At 40.7% G+C, this 20,255-nt stretch overlaps 1 protein-coding gene across 2 annotated transcripts in view; it reads left to right on the top strand.

The window, feature by feature from the left end:
• Positions 1–17,776: 17,776 nt before the first annotated feature.
• Positions 17,777–20,255, top strand: part of LOC114558229 (multidrug resistance-associated protein 9) — a 43,071-nt gene continuing 40,592 nt past the window's right edge. For both annotated transcript variants that reach the window (XM_028582063.1, XM_028582053.1), the window contains exons 1-2: positions 17,777–17,922; positions 18,596–18,832. In XM_028582063.1, the coding sequence (XP_028437864.1) occupies positions 18,689–18,832 (144 nt within the window). In that variant the 5' untranslated portion in view covers positions 17,777–17,922; positions 18,596–18,688. The remainder of the gene's footprint in view (positions 17,923–18,595; positions 18,833–20,255) is intronic.

Raw genomic sequence — 20,255 nt, 5'->3', positions numbered from 1 at the left:
CCTCTTCTATCCTCTCCTCCCATGGCACAGTCAGTTTAAGCAATATAAATACTCATTATATTTCTGCATTAAAAATGAACTAAATTGAAAATACAAAACTTTTATCAGCAAAATGTACTTATCAAAAGTACTAATTATGCAGAAGGGCCATTTTCAATAGTGTTATATCATTATATATAATTTAACCTGTAACTGATGCAATAACATTTAAGCAATATTTCAGTGCCATATGGCCAAGGTTTATCTAATTTATAAGCTTTTTAAAACATTTCACTGACTTTGGAGTAGAACTCTATGACAGTGTATCATATTTCATAATCTAAACATATATTTTATATATAAAACAATCTATAGTAATAATGATCAAATATATGGTTGTAGAGAATAAAGTTTATATCATCCTCTGATGTGGAGTGGAAGTATTAAGTGGCATGAAATGGTACGAAAGTAGCTTATCCCTCAAAATTGTACTTAAGTATATAATACAATACTTAAAGGTATTGTTGCTGTTGGCATGGCTCATACAAGCCTACTTTCCAAAAGAAGATTTGCACTTTTTCACAAATTGAGATGTTTACCGTGTGTGGGTTCCACATTCCACATTCCACATTCCACATTCCATAATTCCAACTTTGAAAATTCAAAATGTGGAATCATGGAATCAGTTCAAGAATTGACCATAGGGGTCACCATAATGCAATTTTTAACCAGATTCCACATTCCACATTCCATAATTCCATAATTCCACATTCCATATATATTACACTCAGTCCATCTTTATATATATATTACCATTGTTAAATGTCAAATATTCACCAGATGTGTTAAATAGGTGTTTAATAACTCAAAAGTCTCAAAATTGACCCACCAGTGCGACCCCAGCATTCAGCCGGAATGGGTCCTAAGTCTCCCATTGTTTTGCCCCAAATTGGTCCCGAGAAGACGGCAGGCCAATGGGCTATTGCGGGCAAGGGGCGAATTTGGAACTTTTGAAGCGCGGGTCTTAGAGCCACGTGCAAGGCATTGACGTAAAGGGCCCGACGCGCTGAGCCGGGAGGTCTTTAAACCAATGCTCCACGACCTTCCTGTCCAGAGCTATGGGGCGCCAAATGTTGAGGTTTTTCACCAAATTGAAGGCCATATCATTTGAAGGGAAGGAGCCTGGGGTGTGCTAGACACACCGTTGGAAAGCTCTCAGAGAGCTCTATCACATAGGTCAGGTTTTGGGATCATAGAGGGGTGGGGTTTTGATATTTTTTTCCCTCAGACGTATAGCAAAAAGAGAGACGTTTTCAGAATCGCCCCGAGATGCTGTCAAACATATGTCAGCGCCGTACAGCTACTGCCACCTTTGGGACCAAAGTTGCTCAGGAGCGACGAAACGCACGTATTCTTGTTGCTCTCAATGTCCTGAGTACAGCGGCCTTACAATGAGCTGTCTGCGTCGCATTGTTGCGGAGAAATGTGGGCTCAAGTCACATGAAATTGCTATTGTACTAGGTGGAAATTTGGAATTATGGAATGAGAATGTGGGTGCAATTGATGATGTCACAGTTAGGGTTGGGTCAGGGTTAGGACCACCCAAATTTGGTCATGGGTACAGCTCATGCAGCTGAACAACATATGTGAAGCAGAGGTGGAAAAATCACTTTTGAAAATTTCATCAAAAAGGGCTTCAGAGCACAAAAAGGCAAACTGAGCTGCATCAGCACATTGAGAAGTCAGTGCGGGGGAGGGGAGAATTTGCAACTTTTGAAGCGTGGGTCATAGAGCCACATGCAAGGCATCGGCGGAAAGGGCCCGGCGAGCTGAGCAGGGGGAACTTTGATCCAAAGCTCCACACCCTTGCTGTCCAAACTTAAGAGGGCCCAAAGTTATTCCAAATTTCAATTTAAATTGACTTCCAGATTTTGGTCTGTAGATGATTTGGCATCACATTTGGGGCCCTTCCATTGGGGCCACATGGTCAAAAATATAAACACGTCATAAGGGGGTTCCCAGCTCCAGTTCAAAGCAAGTTCCAAGTCTCTAGCTCATTGCACGGCCGAATACGAGCCAAAAACACACTATAAAGGGATAGGCCAAAATTGGGAATCTGACCTTTTGACCTTTTGCATTTAAAGGTGGATTACTCAGGAACGCAAGGGGCTAGGGACACGGGCCCAACTGTTCCGAACAGCCCTCGGGGAGCCTTACAACATATGTCAGAACCAGGACCGTAGCTCTTTTTTTTAGGGTCGAGCTCTGATCTGATCCCAACAACACAGGCTGATGAAAAGCCTGAAGTGAAGATTCTGAGGGGATTTGTCCCGGGAGGGTCAAACACGCTATCTTGCTCATTTCAAGTTGTAGGGCCTCGATCCAGACATCGCCGGAAAGGTCTCACCGAGCCGGAGTCGGCCATCTTGGAAGCAACGCTCTACTCCCTTGCAGTCAGGAGCTAGGGGGCGTTAAAGGTTCAATTCCGCTACCTTTTCAAGGGTCATAAATCACAGACCAAAGCACTCAGAGATGTGGGAGGGGCACCGATAGAAAGCTTTCAAAGAGTTCTATCACATATGTCTCCCCCCAGCAGGTGGCGCCGTTCTGGGGCCAACTCTGCAACGCAAGGGGTTACAGGCGCGGTCTCGGCATTCTCCCGTAGCCCTCGTTCTGCCCATCGCAACCGTGCCATGTGGGTCACTCTAAGTCAAAGGGTTCAAAAATAATGGGAGCCTAAAGTTATTCCAGATTTCCATCTAATTGACTTCCAGATTTTGCTCCTTCATAAATTACCTTTGGCCTCACTTTTGGGGCCCTTCCTTTGGGGCCACACGGTCAAAAAAATTACCAAGTCATACGGTCGATACCGGCTCCGATTCAAAGCAAGTTCCAAGTCTCTATCACCTTGCACTGCCGAATACGAGGCAAAAAGACACTATTATTGGATAGGCCTGAATTGGGAATCTGACCTTTTGCATTTAAAGGTGGATTATTCAGGAACGCAAGGGGCTAGGGACAAGGGCCCAACTCTTCCGAACAGCCCTCGGGGAGCCTTACAACATATGTCAGAACCACGACCGTAGCACCTTTCTTTAGGGTCGAGCTCCGATCTGGTCCCAAACAACACAGGCTGATGAAAAAGTGAAGATTCTGAGGGGATTTGTCTTTGGAGGGTCAAACACGCTATCTTGCTCATTTTAAGTTGTAGGGACTCGATACAGACATCGGCAGAAAGGTCTCGCCGAGCTGGAGTCGGCCATCTTGGATCCAAAGCTCTACTCCTTTGCAGTCAGGAGCTAGGGGGCGTTAATTCAATTCCGCTACCTTTTCAAGGGTCATAAATCACAGACCAAAGCACTCAGAGATGTGGGAGGGGCACCAATGGAAAGCATTCACAGAGTTCTATCACATATGTTTCCCCCCAGCAGGTAGCGCCTTTCTGGGGCCAACTCCGCAATGCAAGGGGATACAGGCGGGGCCTCGGCATTGTTCCGTAGCCCTCGTTCTGCCCATCGCAACGGTGCCATGCGGGTCACTCTAGGTACATGTACTGATGAGTTATCATGCTGGAGACTGACTCCACATTTTGGTACTCATTCATGGAAAATCTGGAATTGTTTCATTGGGTCATATTTTAAAGGGGTGCAAGATCAATCTAGGTAAGTGTACTGATGAGTTATCAGGCTGGAGAGTGATTCCACATTTTGGAACTCATTCATCAAAAATCTGGAATTTTTTCATTGGGTCCTACTTCAAAGATTGGTTAAGGTATCAGGCTGATTCCTATTAGAATTGGAAGCCTGGAGATTGATGAAACCAACAAGGGGTGCAGGGTCACTCTAGGTACATGTAATGATGAGTTATCAGGTTGGAGAGTGATTCCACATTTTGGCACTTATTCATTAAAAATCTGGAATTTTTTCATTGGGTCCTACTTCAAAGATTGTTTAAGGTATCAGGCTGATTCCAATAAGAAATGAAAGCCTGGAGATTGGTGAATCCAACAAGGGGTGCAGGGTCACTCTAGGTACATGTACTGATGAGTTATGATAGTGCTTCCACATTCCACATTCCACATTCCACATTCCAGATTCCACATTCCACATTCCAGATTCAATTTTCCACATTCCAGATTCCAGATTCCACATTCCAGATTCCAGATTCCACATTTTTTCATTTGATCATATTTCAAAGACCATTTGAGGTATCAGGCTGATTCCAAAACAAAATTGAAGTTTGAAGGTTGCTCTGTCACTCAAGGTATTGAATAGGAGGTATATACACAGCTCAAATTTTAGAGCCTGAGTTTTGACCTGGCGTCAATTGCAATGGAAAGAGCATTAAAAATTGAGAGTTATAACATTGAAATTGTTGTAATCAGATGAAATATGGATACATGAGAGCCATGAGAATGCAGGCAAAAAAATGAATTAAAAAGATTCGAAAGTGGAAGGCCTTCCATATTCCCACCTATTGCGTATAGCGCCCCCTTGTGTATGGCGGTATATTGCATGGTGAGCAATCTTGATGAAATTATTATCAAAAGTTGCGTAAAAATGGTACGAATTCATCGGTGCAAGAATGAAAGCTCTATCTCATTTAGGGAATTTTTAAAAGCCAATCTCAAATATTCCAGAAATTGAAATGAGGTCACTTTGGGGCTCAGGAGCCCAAAAGAAACCTTTCTGACTAGGTCCCGTCTCTCTACGACCTTCCTAAAAAATGTGGAAGTGGTTAGGGTATCCCCAATTTCGCTTCCGTGAACCGGATGTATCTCCCACTCCGACCGGTCCTACGAGAAACCAGTGCATGCAAAAGGTTCCTAGGTATGTATCGCATTTAAGCAAACCGGCATTGGGGGGAATACACACGCTATCTCGCCTGCAGTCGGAATGGAAGGGGTTTGATGCAAATTAGCGACAGTCGGCGTTAAGGGGTTAAACACAACAGGATCTTGTTTTTGTAACTGCACAAAAAAACTTGTAAGCACCTGTTTGGAGGGAGTTCACATCAAGCTCCAATGTATTTATTTTATTGCAGATTTTTTTACCACACTTGGTTCTTTTTTGATGCAGGAAAAGCTTTAAATACATACATCACCTTCCATGTGTATGCAATGTTGTGCTGTACCATTGTAGTGGTAGAAGACTCTGATCAACTGATCAAGTGATGTCTACCATACTCTAGAAGACTCTGATCACCTGATCAACTAATGTCTACCGTACAGAAGACTCTGATCACCTGATATACTAATGTCTACCGTACTCTAGAAGACTCTGATCACCTGATCAACTAATGTCTACCGTACAGAAGACTCTGATCACCTGATATACTAATGTCTACCGTACTCTAGAAGACTCTGATCAACTAATGTCTACCATACTCTAGAAGACTCTGATCAACTGATCAACTAATGTCTTCCGTACTCTAGAAGACTGATCAACTAATGTCTACTGTACTCTAGAAGACTCTAATTAACTGATGTCTACTGTACTCAAGAAAACTGATCAACTGATCAACTAATGTCTAATGTACTCTAGATGACTCTGATCAACTGATAAACAAATTAGCGCAGTAGTAAAAACAAGCTTCTTTCAGCTTAGATTTCTTGGGAAGGTGAAGTTGTACCTACCCCAAAGTCAACTGGAAAAAGTTGTACATGCCCTGATTACAAATCGCCTGGACTACTGCAACTCTTTATATTATGGTCTCGACCAGTCTTCTGTTCGCCGATTGCAATTAGTTCAAAATGCAGCTGCACACCTGCTGACGCCTGCGCTTTGACCACATTACCCCAGTACTATCGTCTCTCCACTGGTTGCCTGTCGCTCTCAGAATCCATTTTAAGATTTTATTATTTATTTTTAAATCTTTAAATGGATTGGCACCTTCTTATTTAGCTGATATGTTGATTTTACATACCCCAGTCAGAGCACTTAGGTCAAATGACCAGCTTCTTTTGGACTGTCCTAGATCCAGACTGAAAACCAGAAGGGACAGAGCTTTTTCAGTTGCAGGTCCTAAGCTCTGGAATGCTCTTCCCCTCAATATTAAAGCAGCTAACTCTATTGAGTCATTTAAATCACTTTTAAAAACTCATCTCTTTGAAATGGCTTTTAATACAAGCTGAGCTGTGACATTGTTAATATTGTTTGTAATCATGTTTTTCATGTGTTTTAATTATTATTATTATTTCGGGGATACTATGTTTTTAATGGGGTTTTTTTCTTGGCTAATTAATATGCTTTTTATGCTGTTACCGGTATTAGTATCTGTACAGCACTTTGGGGCAGGAGTGACTGCTTGTAAATGTGCTTTATAAATAAACTTGACCTTGACCTTGACCTTGATCAACTACTACCATACTCTAGAAGACTAATCAACTGATCAACTAATGTCTACTGTACTCTAGAGGAATCTGATCACCTGATCAACTAATGTCTACCGTACTCTAGAAGACTCTGATCACCTGATCAAGTAATGTCTACCATACTCTAGAAGACTAATCAACTGATCAACTAATGTCTACTGTACTCTAGAGGACTCTGATCACCTGATCAACTAATGTCTACCATACTCTAGAAGACTCTGATTAACTAATGTCTACCGTACTCTAGAAGACTCTGATCACCTGATCAAGTAATGTCTACCATACTCTAGAAGACTAATCAACTGATCAACTAATGTCTACTGTACTCTAGAGGACTCTGATCACCTGATCAACTAATGTCTACCATACTCTAGAAGACTCTGATTAACTAATGTCTACCGTACTCTAGAAGACTCTGATCACCTGATCAAGTAATGTCTACCATACTCTAGAAGACTAATCAACTGATCAAATAATGTCTACTGTACTCTAGAGGACTCTGATCACCTGATCAACTAATGTCTACCATACTCTAGAAGACTCTGATTAACTAATGTCTACCGTACTCTAGAAGACTCTGATCACCTGATCAAGTAATGTCTACCATACTCTAGAAGACTAATCAACTGATCAAATAATGTCTACTGTACTCTAGAGGACTCTGATCACCTGATCAACTAATGTCTACCATACTCTAGAAGACTCTGATTAACTAATGTCTACCGTACTCTAGAAGACTCTGATCACCTGATCAAGTAATGTCTACCATTCTCTAAAAGACTCTGATCACCTGATCAAGTAATGTCTACCGTACTCTAGAAGACTAATCAACTGATCAAATAAAGTCTACTGTACTCTAGAGGACTCTGATCACCTGATCAACTAATGTCTACCATACTCTAGAAGACTCTGATTAACTAATGTCTACCGTACTCTAGAAGACTCTGATCACCTGATCAAGTAATGTCTACCATTCTCTAGAAGACTGATCAACTGATCAACTAATGTCTACCATACTGTAGAAGACTCTGAACAGACTACAGTCTGACACCATCTCACATCTAACGTTAGTCATATTGTGTAAAGATCTGTCAGGATTGCAGGTTGCACGACTAAAACGAGATTAATTTAAGAACTTTAAGGGAAAGTCTGCAGATGTTCTGTTCAGCCGTACATGCAGATGAATGTCCCAAGTAACCGGAGGTCTGTGTTTAACTGACAGTAAATCTCCGCTGGATGACTCTGAACATCAGCAAATTTCTCTCTTAAGTGTTTAGCTTAGCGCGGCACCATAGCAACCATAAACACCACTGGCTGTAGCTGTTTGCTGCTTCCTGTTTGGTGCTGAAGGGAGAGCACCCATTGGTTGTTGACAATGTTCACGTGCTGTAACTTAAAACTTACCCTAACCCCCCTGACACACACACACACACACGGACACACACACACACACACACACACACAGACACACACACACACACACACACACACACACACACACACACACACACGGAGACACACACACACACACACACACACACACACACACACACACACACATACAGACACACACACACACATGGAAACACACACACACACACACACACACACACACACACACACACACACACACACACACACAGACACACACACACACACACAGAGACACACACACACACACAGACACAGAACACACACACACGGAGACACACACACGCACACACACACACACACACACACACACACACACACACACAGACACAGAACACACACACACAGAACACACACACACACACAGAACATTGCTGTATCTATGCCAAGTTCTTTCAATGTCGAGTGTGCCTCCAAAAGTGAGGGGAACAGTTTTGTGCCACCATCCAGGAAGAGTCGTAGCTTTGCTGGGTATGGTGACTGAGCCCTGATGTTCTTTTCTTTTAACTTTTTTATTACCTCTCGGTCAAAATAGATTGTATGCTCCCGGAACTGAATATTTCTTTGCTTCCAAGCCTGCAGCAGTACCTTTTGTTTCACATTAGTCCAGAAACCAAGCTATAATGGATCTCGGTGGTGCAGCTGCTGCTTTGGGCTTTGGATGGAGCGCTCTGTGCGCTCTCTCTAGTTTTATGTCAACTTCTTCTTGAAACTCTAATGAAGTGCTGAGAAAGTCTGTTAGCAAAGATATCATGTCATCCTTCTCCGCACCTTCTGGAACTCTGTACAGCCTAATGTTGTTGCGGCGAAGTCTATTTTCCATGTCATCGCACTTGGCAGTGAGATTAGCCTCTCACAGGTAGCCCAGCGCCCTCTCTGTCTTCCGTTGAACTTACTCTGTCCTCTGCGTCTCGTCTTCTGCCTAGCCTCTTAGTTCGTTGTTTTAGTTCCTCCATGGATGACTCCACGCGGAGATATGTTTTCAAATCCCAAAAAGAGTCACTGTTCTCCTGTCGAAGTTTCCACAGCTCCGCTAGTATAGCTGACGAATTTCAACGGTGTAGCTTTGGCTAGTGTCAGCTGCTTGGAAGCTGTTATAACGTCATCATTTTTGCCAGCTTTCATGTCTTTTTTGCCTGTTTTCTGACTGGAACTCATTCCTCTAGAGGCCTTTTCCTGCAGTCTGGTACTCATTTATCGTTTTTCTTTACTTTATCGGCTAATTCTTAACGGGTCTGGTGGAGCTGCGAGTTTATGCGTCTGTCTACTCCATCACATCCTCCGGAAGTCATTCTAGCTTTTAAATGTTAAAATGTCTTCCAATAGGCCTCAGGCTGAAGAACAGGCCTCAGTCTGAAGAACTATATAACATGTTTGGTTTTGGGGGAGTGTCTAAATGAACCCAGCTGACAGAGAATATAAAGAACAGAGGATCCAGTTTTCAGAAAGTTGGAGTTTATTTCCAGCCAGGAACTGAACGTCAAAGATCCAATCGTTGTTTCATCTTTCATACACCGCACAACCCTCTGCTCCAGGTAAAGCTGGTTTTATTACAGAAACACATGTTGGAGCCAAGGTTATCATTTTATTTTAGTTTAGATGTCATGTATGTCTCATTGAGTTAGTATGGTCCAGGTAAAGTTTACAGAAATAGATGTTTTTTTCTTCTTTTCATTTTGTTCTTTACTTTTGGATTTAATTTTATATCAGGTATATTGTCCCAGATAGTACAGATATCCAGTTAAAGTGTATTAATGTAAGAACCATGCTTCATAGTTTGTCGTATTTACAAAGTGTTATAGTGTAATAATAATATCATATAGATTATTCTGCAGAATGAGGACTTTTACCTTTGGTACTTTTGTACTTTCACTGAAGTAAAGTTTGGAATGCAGGACTTTTACTGTAACAGTATTTCTACTGTGTGGTATCAGTACTTTACCTCTGGCTTAATAAGGCTTGATAAGGCTTGATTTAGAGACAAAAAAGTAGACTAAAAGGCTAAAAAAGTGGATTTAGAGACTTAAGAAAAATGTATAAAGTTTTTTACACACCTTTCTGACTTACCATATCCCAAACAGCTGTGTTGTCCACCTTTGTAATGTATAGTTTACCAGCACTGTGCTTTACATTACAGTTAAAACTCAGATTAAGTAATTTGCAGCTGCACAAAATATAAATTTTATAGTCATTATGTTTTGGATTTGACAGCACTTTAAAACTAAGAGGAGAATAAGCAGAACAAAGGGAGGACGGGCCAAACATGGCCCACGGGCAACAAATTGGGCGACTGTGGTACAATTAGTAGTGTTATACATTTGGAACATAGATTGTGAATTGTTGAAAGGGTACGCGATTTCATATGACAGGACTGTGTGGGACACTGTGACAGGAAATGAGAGACGGTTGCACACAGGAGGACCTCGAGCATAGTCGGTTGATATTCAGATTCTCTTTGGTTTGTTCTGTAGAAATGTGTAAATACAAACAGGTTCTTCTCTGTTTGCGGAGCAGCTGATTGGCCAGGGGGCGTATAGGAGTCTGTCATCACATGCAGGGGAGATTAAGTGCATACAGCGTGTTTAAACTTAATAATAGGAATATTTTAACTCTAACATTCACAGACTGATGAAAAGCATTAATGTAGAGCCAAATAGTTTCTGTAATAACAGAATCATGGATAGAATTGAAATTTTCAGAATTTAAAAAAGGTATAAGTCAGATTCCATAGAGCCCTACTTTAAGTCAGAGCTTGCTCTTGGGGGAATTATTGGAATTGTTGGTTCTGTGTAAAATATGTGTTCTGGATCTGTAAAGTGTCCAGAGATAAATCTTGTTATGATTTGATCCTATACATAAAATTGAATTGAAATTGAATTGAATTCAAAGCTAACTGGAGATTTGAAAATAGCTGCAACAATCCACCGCAACTTAAAAATATCTTTAAACATAATTAAGAATGGCTTAGGCCCGGTGGGGAAATTATATATATATATATATATATATATATATATATATATATATATATATATATATATATATATATATATATATAATACACTGGGACAACCCTGACATATATAATACACTGGAGGGAACACTGATATATATTACAGTATATAGTGGGGACAACCCTGACATATATAATACACTGGAGGGAACACTGATATATATATATATATATATATATATATATAATACACTGGAGGGAACACTGATATATATTACAGTATATAGTGGGGACAATCCTGACATATATAATACACTGGAGGGAACACTGATATATATTACAGTATATAGTGGGGACAATCCTGACATATAATACACTGGGGGATTGCAGGACACGGCTCGCTGAGAGAATCTGATTGACTGTTGATTAATGAAACTATTTATAATATATATTTATAATCCTGTCTGTCTCAGCAGAATGAACGGTAAAACATCCCCAGCAGCTGATTCAAAGACGGCCACGGCAGCAGGGTGAGTCAGGATGTGGATTTACCTAAAAGCACTCAAACATGCACAAAATAAGAGAAAATTAAGAGAAAGACGAACTCGTCACAAAAGAAGTTGAGAAGACAATGTTTTAATAAACCAGAGAAGGTAACGGTCACGGTTTGAAAGACTTTATTAATGTTGTGAAACGTCCCAGTCTGGTTAGGTTTAGACACCAAAACTACTGAGTTAAGTTGATAAAAAGATGGAGGTTTGGGTTCAAATAGGTGTTACTTCACTTCCTGAAGGATACCACGTGATGCAGAATGTGACGTAGCTCCGTTTGTTACATAAAGTTAAAAAAAACTCTGTTTTGTTTTCTTTTCAAACGGGACATGAACCCTTAAGAAGGAGAAGTCATAATATATCAAGAAGAGAAGAATGTGAAAATATTTCTAGAAAAAAGTCTTAAATTCCCCAAAAGTTCCCTCAGAACAAAACAACAAATTTATTGAGTTTCCTTTAAGAGAAATAATCTAAGTGAGTTTAATTCCCTCTGATAAATATCTGGTTTAATCTTTAGAGTCTGTGGTAGTGAACCAGATCTGGTTTATCTTTAGAGTCTGTGGTAATGAACCAGATCTGGTTTCATCTTTAGATTCTGTGGTAGTGAACCTGATCTGGTTTAATCTTTAGAGTCTGTGGTAGTGAACCTGATCTGGTTTTATCTTTAGAGTCTGTGGTAGTGAACCTGATCTGGTTTTATCTTTAGAGTCTGTGGTAGTGAATAGGGGTGGGGGAAAAGATCTGTACAGCAAAGTATCTGGATATTTTCCGTGACAATACTGTATTTCCAAACACAAAAAAAACAATAAATCCAGAACCAAACACAGGATCATAACAGTATCAATACACAGACACCAAGTACACACACACCAAGTATCGATCTTTTATTAGATATGTGTTGGTCAGTTTGTCTGCCTAACAATCCCACATTGCTGCAATAAAATTGAAGTGAAATTAATAAACAGAAATGTATCTTTTTAGATTAAACAGATGTTGACAAAGTTTCCTTTTTGGGACATATGTTGAAATTGGGAAACATTTGAAGTTGGAAAAGGGGCAATAAATTACAATATATTGCAGAATATTGCAATATGTTTAAAATCGCAATAATATCGTATCATGATGAGATAGTATAGTGAGGCCTCTGGTGATTCCCACCCCTGGTAGTGAACCGTGGTCTGGTTGTCTGGTGTTCAGGTTGAATCCTCTGGATGCAGCCAGCTTCCTGTCCTTCAGCACCATGTCCTGGATGACTCCGGTGATGTGGTCCATGTTCAGGAAGCAGCTGGACCCGAGCACACTCAGTCCGTCTCCTCTAGACGGAGCCGACGTCAACGGAGACAGGTCAGACTGCAATGAATAACGCTAATCATCTTCAAAAAACTTTATTCATACACGACATGTTGCAAGTGTTCTTTGAAATAAACATGTTTCTCTGTGTTGATCATGGATGGATTATTACACATATATCATTTCATACTCTGTCTACAGAGATAAAGACACCCAGGTCAACTCAAGGATTTTCCATCACTCTCTTAGTCATTTTGCCTGTCTCTCTCACACACACACACACACTGTAATTAAACCAATGCTTCAGAAAATCAAAGGTTTTAAGTTTGCTTTTGAACGTGGACACAGTTGTTACGGACCTGTGTTTTTTTTGCAGCATTTTGTTAATCAGGTCCCCAGTAGGCCAGTTCAGTAACCCATCCGTGGTGTGTTTCTGTGTTTTTGTGTGTTTCTCCATATGTCTCCGTGTGTCTCCGTATATCTCTGTGACTACGTTTACAAGCTGTCAATTTTCGGGTTATGGTCGGGTTAAGGTCACTATTCGGGTTTCTGAAACATTCGGAATAACCCGTTTACATGCGTGAGCAGAGAAAGTTACTCCTGTATACATGGAATTTGTAATCAATTGACAATATCCCGATGTAAACGACGACGTACGGACCTTAAGACGCAATAACTTTTCGGTCACCTTCTTATAAATCTCACTATCTCTGTACTTTCTGCCGTCAACAAAAGACATTATATTCATGGTTTTCACCACACTAATAAAGAAAGTGTGGTGCTGTGCTGCGTCTCACCATGTTTACCTCTACTTCTTGTTTACTTCCGGTATACTGCGCGCAGGTTTTCTGCATTGACATATATATAACTTTATTAAATTTTTTTACAATCATTTTGGCACTAATTTCAGAACCGTAACATCATTTTTCAAAACTCTGGACACAAAACTCACAACCAATGATCAAAATACACATTTTTCAAAACTCTAACACTTTTTTCAATTGCTTGGATACAATACACATAAACCAAAAATCATCTGTTCATTTAACAAAGATCAGCTGTTCAATATGACACAATTTAACATCAAAGTACTCCTATTTCAAAAAGCAATTCACACATTACAGTTCAGATGATTGTCTATTCATTTCATTACAATCATCTAACTATCAATCAATACAACTACTCAAAATGATAAGTAAGTGTTGCATTACTCTTAATGCATAGTTGTATGGAAACAGACAAACAATATTCCATGTTTAGATCATGAAAGTTTCAAGATAACGAGATTCATTGTCACCAGTTAGCGTGGAGCATGAACCAATTAGACTACATGATCTATGTAGTCTATGTAATATTTCATCATCATTCTTTACTGTAATGTACTACTGTTTATCAGACACTGTTTCTATGCGCCCATGTACCAACTTTAAGACTATTTACTGTATTGACAGTACTGCACTGTATGCATGCAGGCCCTTGGAATTGCTGGTCCAATTCTGCCAACTCGTTACTGATGATTGAGATATATAATTTATATATTCTTATAAAGTACTGTATATATATATATATATATATATATATATATATATATATATATATATATATATATATATATATATACTGATCAGTGGCCAGCAGATCAGACTGGGGTTGTACTGGGCAGCTATCAGGTATGAATGTGGAACTGTGTGAATGTGACAGGTCATCGTTGCAAATGAGAATTTGTTCTCAATCGACTTACCTGGATACTGTAAATAAAGGTTAAATGCAGTAATATATATATATATATATATATATATATATATATATATATATATATATATATATATACCTGTACCACGTTGGTATGTACTACTACTGCAGTACTTTTAAAGGGATATCTTTATATGTAGTACCATCATGAAACATGTATCACCTATTTTGTACTACAATATTTAATTGTACGATTGACACAGTGAAACTATGGGTAGCTTGTGTGTGGGTGATCTAAAGTAACGTTTCAATGGTATTTCACAATAAATTAGTTTTTTGAACCAATGATTGTGCAAGTGCAATATTTCTTTAAAGATATGGGTGCACAATGCAATGTTTTGAACATTGGACAGCCTGTGTTACAAGTGATGATCGTTTTGAGTTTTGTGTCTAGAGTTTGGAAAAATGACATTACAGTTCTGAAATTAGTAGCAAAGTGATTGTAAAAAACTGTATTATAGTATATAATTATTATTATATAACTATGTTTTCTGGCGCATGCAAGAAGTTCCTCTACTCAAAAGACCAAGATTCCTTGCGAATAGAACATGCACAGAACACAAATCAATGTTCCTTTTGATGGGGATATGCCGATACGTGTTTACATGACCAAAATTTCGGGTTAGAAAAGGGGTAACCCAGGGATCATTTTTGGGTTTTTAAAATCCGAAATATGAGCATATTCGTGTTTTTGCCGGTGTTTACATGGCCGTGCGCGACCGGGTTATTGCTAATATTCCGGTTTTGAACGGGTTATTGGCTTCATGTAAACGTAGTCTGTGTGTCTCTGTGTCACTCCGTATGTCTCTGTGTGTCTCCGTGTGTCTCCGTATGTCTCCGTATGTCTCCGTATGTCTCTGTGTGTCTCCGTATGTCTCTGTGTTTCTCCGTATGTCTCTGTGTGTCTCCGTATGTCTCTGTGTGTCTCCGTATATGTCTGTGTTTCTCCGTATGTCTCTGTGTGTCTCCGTATGTCTCTGTGTGTCTCCGTATATGTCTGTGTTTCTCCGTATGTCTCTGTGTGTCTCCGTATGTCTCTGTGTGTCTCCGTATGTCTTTGTGTGTCTACGTGTGTCTCCGTATGTCTGTCTCTGTGTGTCTGTGTTTCTGTGTTACTCTGTGTTTCTGTGTGTCTCTGTGTGTCTCTGTGTGTCTCTGTGTGTTTCTCTGTGTATTTGTGTCTCTGTGTGTCTCTTTGTGTCTCTGTGTGTCTCTGTGTGTTTCTGTGTGTCTCTGTGTGTCTTTGTGTCTCTGTTTGTCTCTGTGTGTTTCTGTTTGTCTCTGTGTTTCTTGCAGGCTGCAGAAGCTGTGGGAACAGGAAGTGTGTGCGGTCGGCCTGCAGAAAGCGTCTCTGATTCGAGTGTTGCTTCGTTTCCAGAGAAACCGGCTGCTGCTGGTTGTTGCCATCTCCATCGTCTTCATGGTGGCACTGTTCTGTTGTTCAGTGAGTCATCTTACATTACATCACCTTTTTAAAATCCTCGCAAAAAAGGAAAAGTGTTTTTCCTTTTTTAATTGTAATTTGTCCTACTTTACACTTTATTAGGCACACTCACCAGAATTTCTACCTTTATGAAGCTCATACTGAATATATGATACACTTTTTAGATTTGGAGTACTTTTGGGTTTGAAATTCACAACAAAGTCTCATTCCCAACTTGTCACATTGTTGAAGCTGGGTCAACTGCCTTTGCGGTTAATTACTGACAGAAAAAGTCTCCTATAGCATCCATCAGATCAGCAGCTCAACCACGGCAGTGTAAGATAACGTAGTCTGAAGAGAGACAACCGCAGAGAGTAGTATGTAGAGAGACAACAGTAGAGAGTAGTATAACAGTAGAGAGTAGTATGTAGAGAGACAACAGTAGAGAGTAGTATGTAGAGAGACAACAGTAGAGAGTAATATGTAGAGGGACAGCAGTAGAGAGACAACAGTAGAGAGTTGTATGTAGAGAGACAACAGTAGAGAGTAGTATGTAGAGAGACAGCAGTAAAGAGACAACAGTAGAGAGTAGTATGTAGAGAGACAGCAGTAGAGAGTAGTATGTAGAGAGACAGCAGTAGAGAGACAACAGTAGAGAGTAGTATGTAGAGAGAAAGCAGTAGAGAGTAGTATGTAGAGAGACAACAGTAGAGAGTAGTATGTAGAGAGACAAGAGTAGAGTAGTATGTAGAGACAGCAGTAGAGAGTAGTATGTTGAGAGACAACAGTAGAGAGTAGTATGTAGAGAGACAGCAGTAGAGAGTAGTATGAAGAGAGACAACAGTAGAGAGTAGTATGTAGAGAGACAGCAGTAGAGAGTAGTATGTAGAGAGACAAGAGTAGAGAGTAGTATGTAGAGAGACAGCAGTAGAGAGTAGTATGTTGAGAGACAACAGTAGAGAGTAGTATGAAGAGAGACAACAGTAGAGAGTAGTATGTAGAGAGACAGCAGTAGAGAGACAACAGTAGAGAGTTGTATGTAGAGAGACAACACTAGAGAGTAGTATGTAGAGAGACAGCAGTAGAGAGACAACAGTAGAGAGTAGTATGTAGAGAGACAGCAGTAGAGAGTAGTATGTAGAAAGACAACAGTAGAGAGTAGTATGTAGAGAGACAACAGTAGAGAGTAGTATGTAGAGACAACAGTAGAGAGTAGTATGAAGAGAGATAACAGTAGAGAGTAGTATGTAGAGAGACAACAGTAGAGAGTAGTATGTAGAGAGACAGCAGTAGAGAGTAGTATGAAGAGAGACAACAGTAGAGAGTAGTATGTAGAGAGACAACAGTAGAGAGTAGTATGTAGAGAGACAGCAGTAGAGAGACAACAGTAGAGAGTAGTATGTAGAGAGACAACAGTAGAGAGTAGTATGTAGAGAGACAGCAGTAGAGAGACAACAGTAGAGAGTTGTATGTAGAGAGACAACAGCAGAGAGTAGTATGTAGAGAGACAACAGTAGAGAGACAACAGTAGAGAGTAGTAATGTTGTGGCAAAATGTGATAAAATCTGTTATAAAATATATATTGTACAACTAGTATGATACTAGATAAGAGATGACATGTATTTTGCCTTGAAATAAGTAAAGATCTTCTCCCTCCATGTATCACCTTCAGTTGCCGCAGCGTAGCTGCAGTCATCCACGGAAAATCTGCTGTGATACAGTCGCTAACAGCCGCAGTGGTATACCACTGAAGCAGCCGCGCTAGCTGCGGATGGCTCGCTGTTGTATAGTCCGTACCAAAAACGCCTTAAGTGTAAACATTCAAAATGCAAGATCAGCTAAATGACTTAATGCAGTGGAAAATCCCCAGAAAGAGGTGGTCTTGAGCCTCGAAAGTAGCCAATTGAAGCTTTACACGCATGTTCTGAGAGTGATCATTGGACCATTTTTCAGGGGGAGGATCTCTCTTTTTGGACGATATAAAGTGAAGTTAGACAAAGGAATCTTTAGCAAGCTTACCGGTACTTACTCAGGGTTTTTCTGTGTTATCTTTTGTGCACATTAAAACTTCTTTTTCACATCTGACTCTGATTTTCTGAGACCTTGTTTTGGGACTTTTTCATGCTTTGAAGAGAACTTGAAGAGAAGTCGACAAAGTGCAGCTGGCGATAAGGTCTGTGCCTATAAATCTGGCCTTGAAACACGGACATGTATATATTTTATTTCTACAGTATGTAGAGACAACAGTAGAGAGTAGTATGTAGAGCCAACAGTAGAGAGTAGTATGTAGAGAGACAATGTAGAGAGACAACAGCAGAGAGTAGTATGTAGAGAGACAACAGTAGAGAGTAGTATGTAGAGAGACAACAGTAGAAAGTAGTATGTAGAGAGACAACAGTAAAGAGTAGTATGTAGAGAGACAACAGTAGAGAGTAGTATGTAGAGAGACAACAGTAGAGTAGTATGAAGAGAGACAACAGTAGAGAGTAGTATGTAGAGAGACAGCAGTAGAGAGCAGCAGAGAGACAACAATAGAGAGTAGTATGTAGGGAGACAGCAGTAGAGAGAAGCAGAGAGACAGCAGTAGAGAGTAGCAGAAAGACAGCAGTAGAGAGTAGTATGTAGAGAGACAGCAGTAGAGAGCAGCAGTATGTAGAGAGACAACAGTAGTACCCTCTATGGTTTTCTCAGACATGTAGTGATATTTAATGTGCAAAGAAATTAGACGTTGCAGCTGTTGTATGTGTTTATTATATCATGGCTGTGAACCAATCAGATTGCTTGTGATGTGATTTATAATAAATATTTTAACACATCAACAGTAATGTGTCTGTGTGTCCTCTCAGGGAGTCCTGGTCCATGAGATCCTCCTCTACATCCTCAAACCGGAGTCATTCTCAGTTTGGGGGGGCCTGGGTCTGTGTTTGGGTCTGGCCTTCATGGAGCTCTTAAGGATCAACTCTATGAATCTGTTTTGGGCCATAGGCATACGGACAGGAATCAGGATGAAAACAGGTTTCTGCATGCTGGGCTTCCGCAAGATCATCACTCTGAGTACACACAGCGAAGTCTCTGTGGGACAGGTAGGACAACCCCCCCTCCAAGTCCTCCAATGATATGGGTGGTTTGTTCCCCCACTTCTAATCTGATCCACAGGAGTGTTTCATAACATAAAGGAGCCCCTAGTGGCTGCAGGAAATATGTCCTCATATCTAAACCAGAGAAGGTACTGGTTGCAGTTTTAATCACGTGGTCAAAGTTGTGAAATGGTCCCAGTCTGGTTAGGTTTAGACACCAAAACTACTGAGTTGATAAAAAGATGGAGGTTTGGGTTCAAATCAGACATGATTTCACTTCCGGAAGGTTACCACGTGATGCAGAATGTGACGTAACTCTGTTTGTTCCCTAAAGTAATAAAAACTCTGTTTCCTTTTCTTTTGAAACGGGACATCAACCCCGGTCTATTGGGTGAGAGCCCTGTGTTTGTTCCCCCCCCCCCCAACCTGCCTCCTTGCCAGGACATTTGGCGCTCTTATAATTCCTCACCTGACTTCCTGCTTTGCACCCGTCAGAACTACTACGGCCACTAGAGGGCGCTGCCACTACTAACCTAAATATAGGTCAGAACTACTACGGCCTCTAGAGGGCTCCACCACTACTAACCTAAATATAGGTCAGAACTACTACAGCCACTAGAGGGCTCCACCACTACAGACCTAAATATAGGTCAGAACTACTACGGCCACTAGAGGGCTCCACCACTACTAACCTAAATATAGGTCAGAACTACTACGACCACTAGAGGGCTCCACCACTACTAACCTAAATATAGGTCAGAACTACTACGACCACTAGAGGGCTCCACCACTACTGACCTAAATATAGGTCAGAACTACTACGGCCACTAGAGGGCTCCACCACTACTAACCTAAATATAGGTCAGAACTACTACGACCACTAGAGGGCTCCACCACTACTGACCTAAATATAGGTCAGAACTACTACAGCCACTAGAGGGCTCCACCACTACTGACCTAAATATAGGTCAGAACTACTACGACCACTAGAGGGCTCCACCACTACTGACCTAAATATAGGTCAGAACTACTACGGCCACTAGAGGGCTCCACCACTACTAACCTAAATATAGGTCAGAACTACTACGGCCACTAGAGGGCTCCACCACTACTAACCTAAATATAGGTCAGAACTACTACGACCACTAGAGGGCTCCAACACTACAGACCTAAATATAGGTCAGAACTACTACGACCACTAGAGGGCTCCACCACTACAGACCTAAATATAGGTCAGAACTACTACGACCACTAGAGGGCGCTGCCACTACTAACCTAAATATAGGTCAGAACTACTACAGGCACTAGAGGGCTCCAACACTACAGACCTAAATATAGGTCAGAACTACTACGGCCACTAGAGGGCGCTGCCACTACTAACCTAAATATAGGTCAGAACTACTACAGGCACTAGAGGGCTCCAACACTA

The sequence above is a fragment of the Perca flavescens genome, chromosome 1 (assembly GCF_004354835.1).
Source record: "Perca flavescens isolate YP-PL-M2 chromosome 1, PFLA_1.0, whole genome shotgun sequence".
Classification (NCBI taxonomy): domain Eukaryota; kingdom Metazoa; phylum Chordata; class Actinopteri; order Perciformes; family Percidae; genus Perca; species Perca flavescens.
The sequence above is the reverse complement of the archived record's forward strand: the minus strand, read 5'-3'. Positions and strand labels throughout refer to the sequence as shown.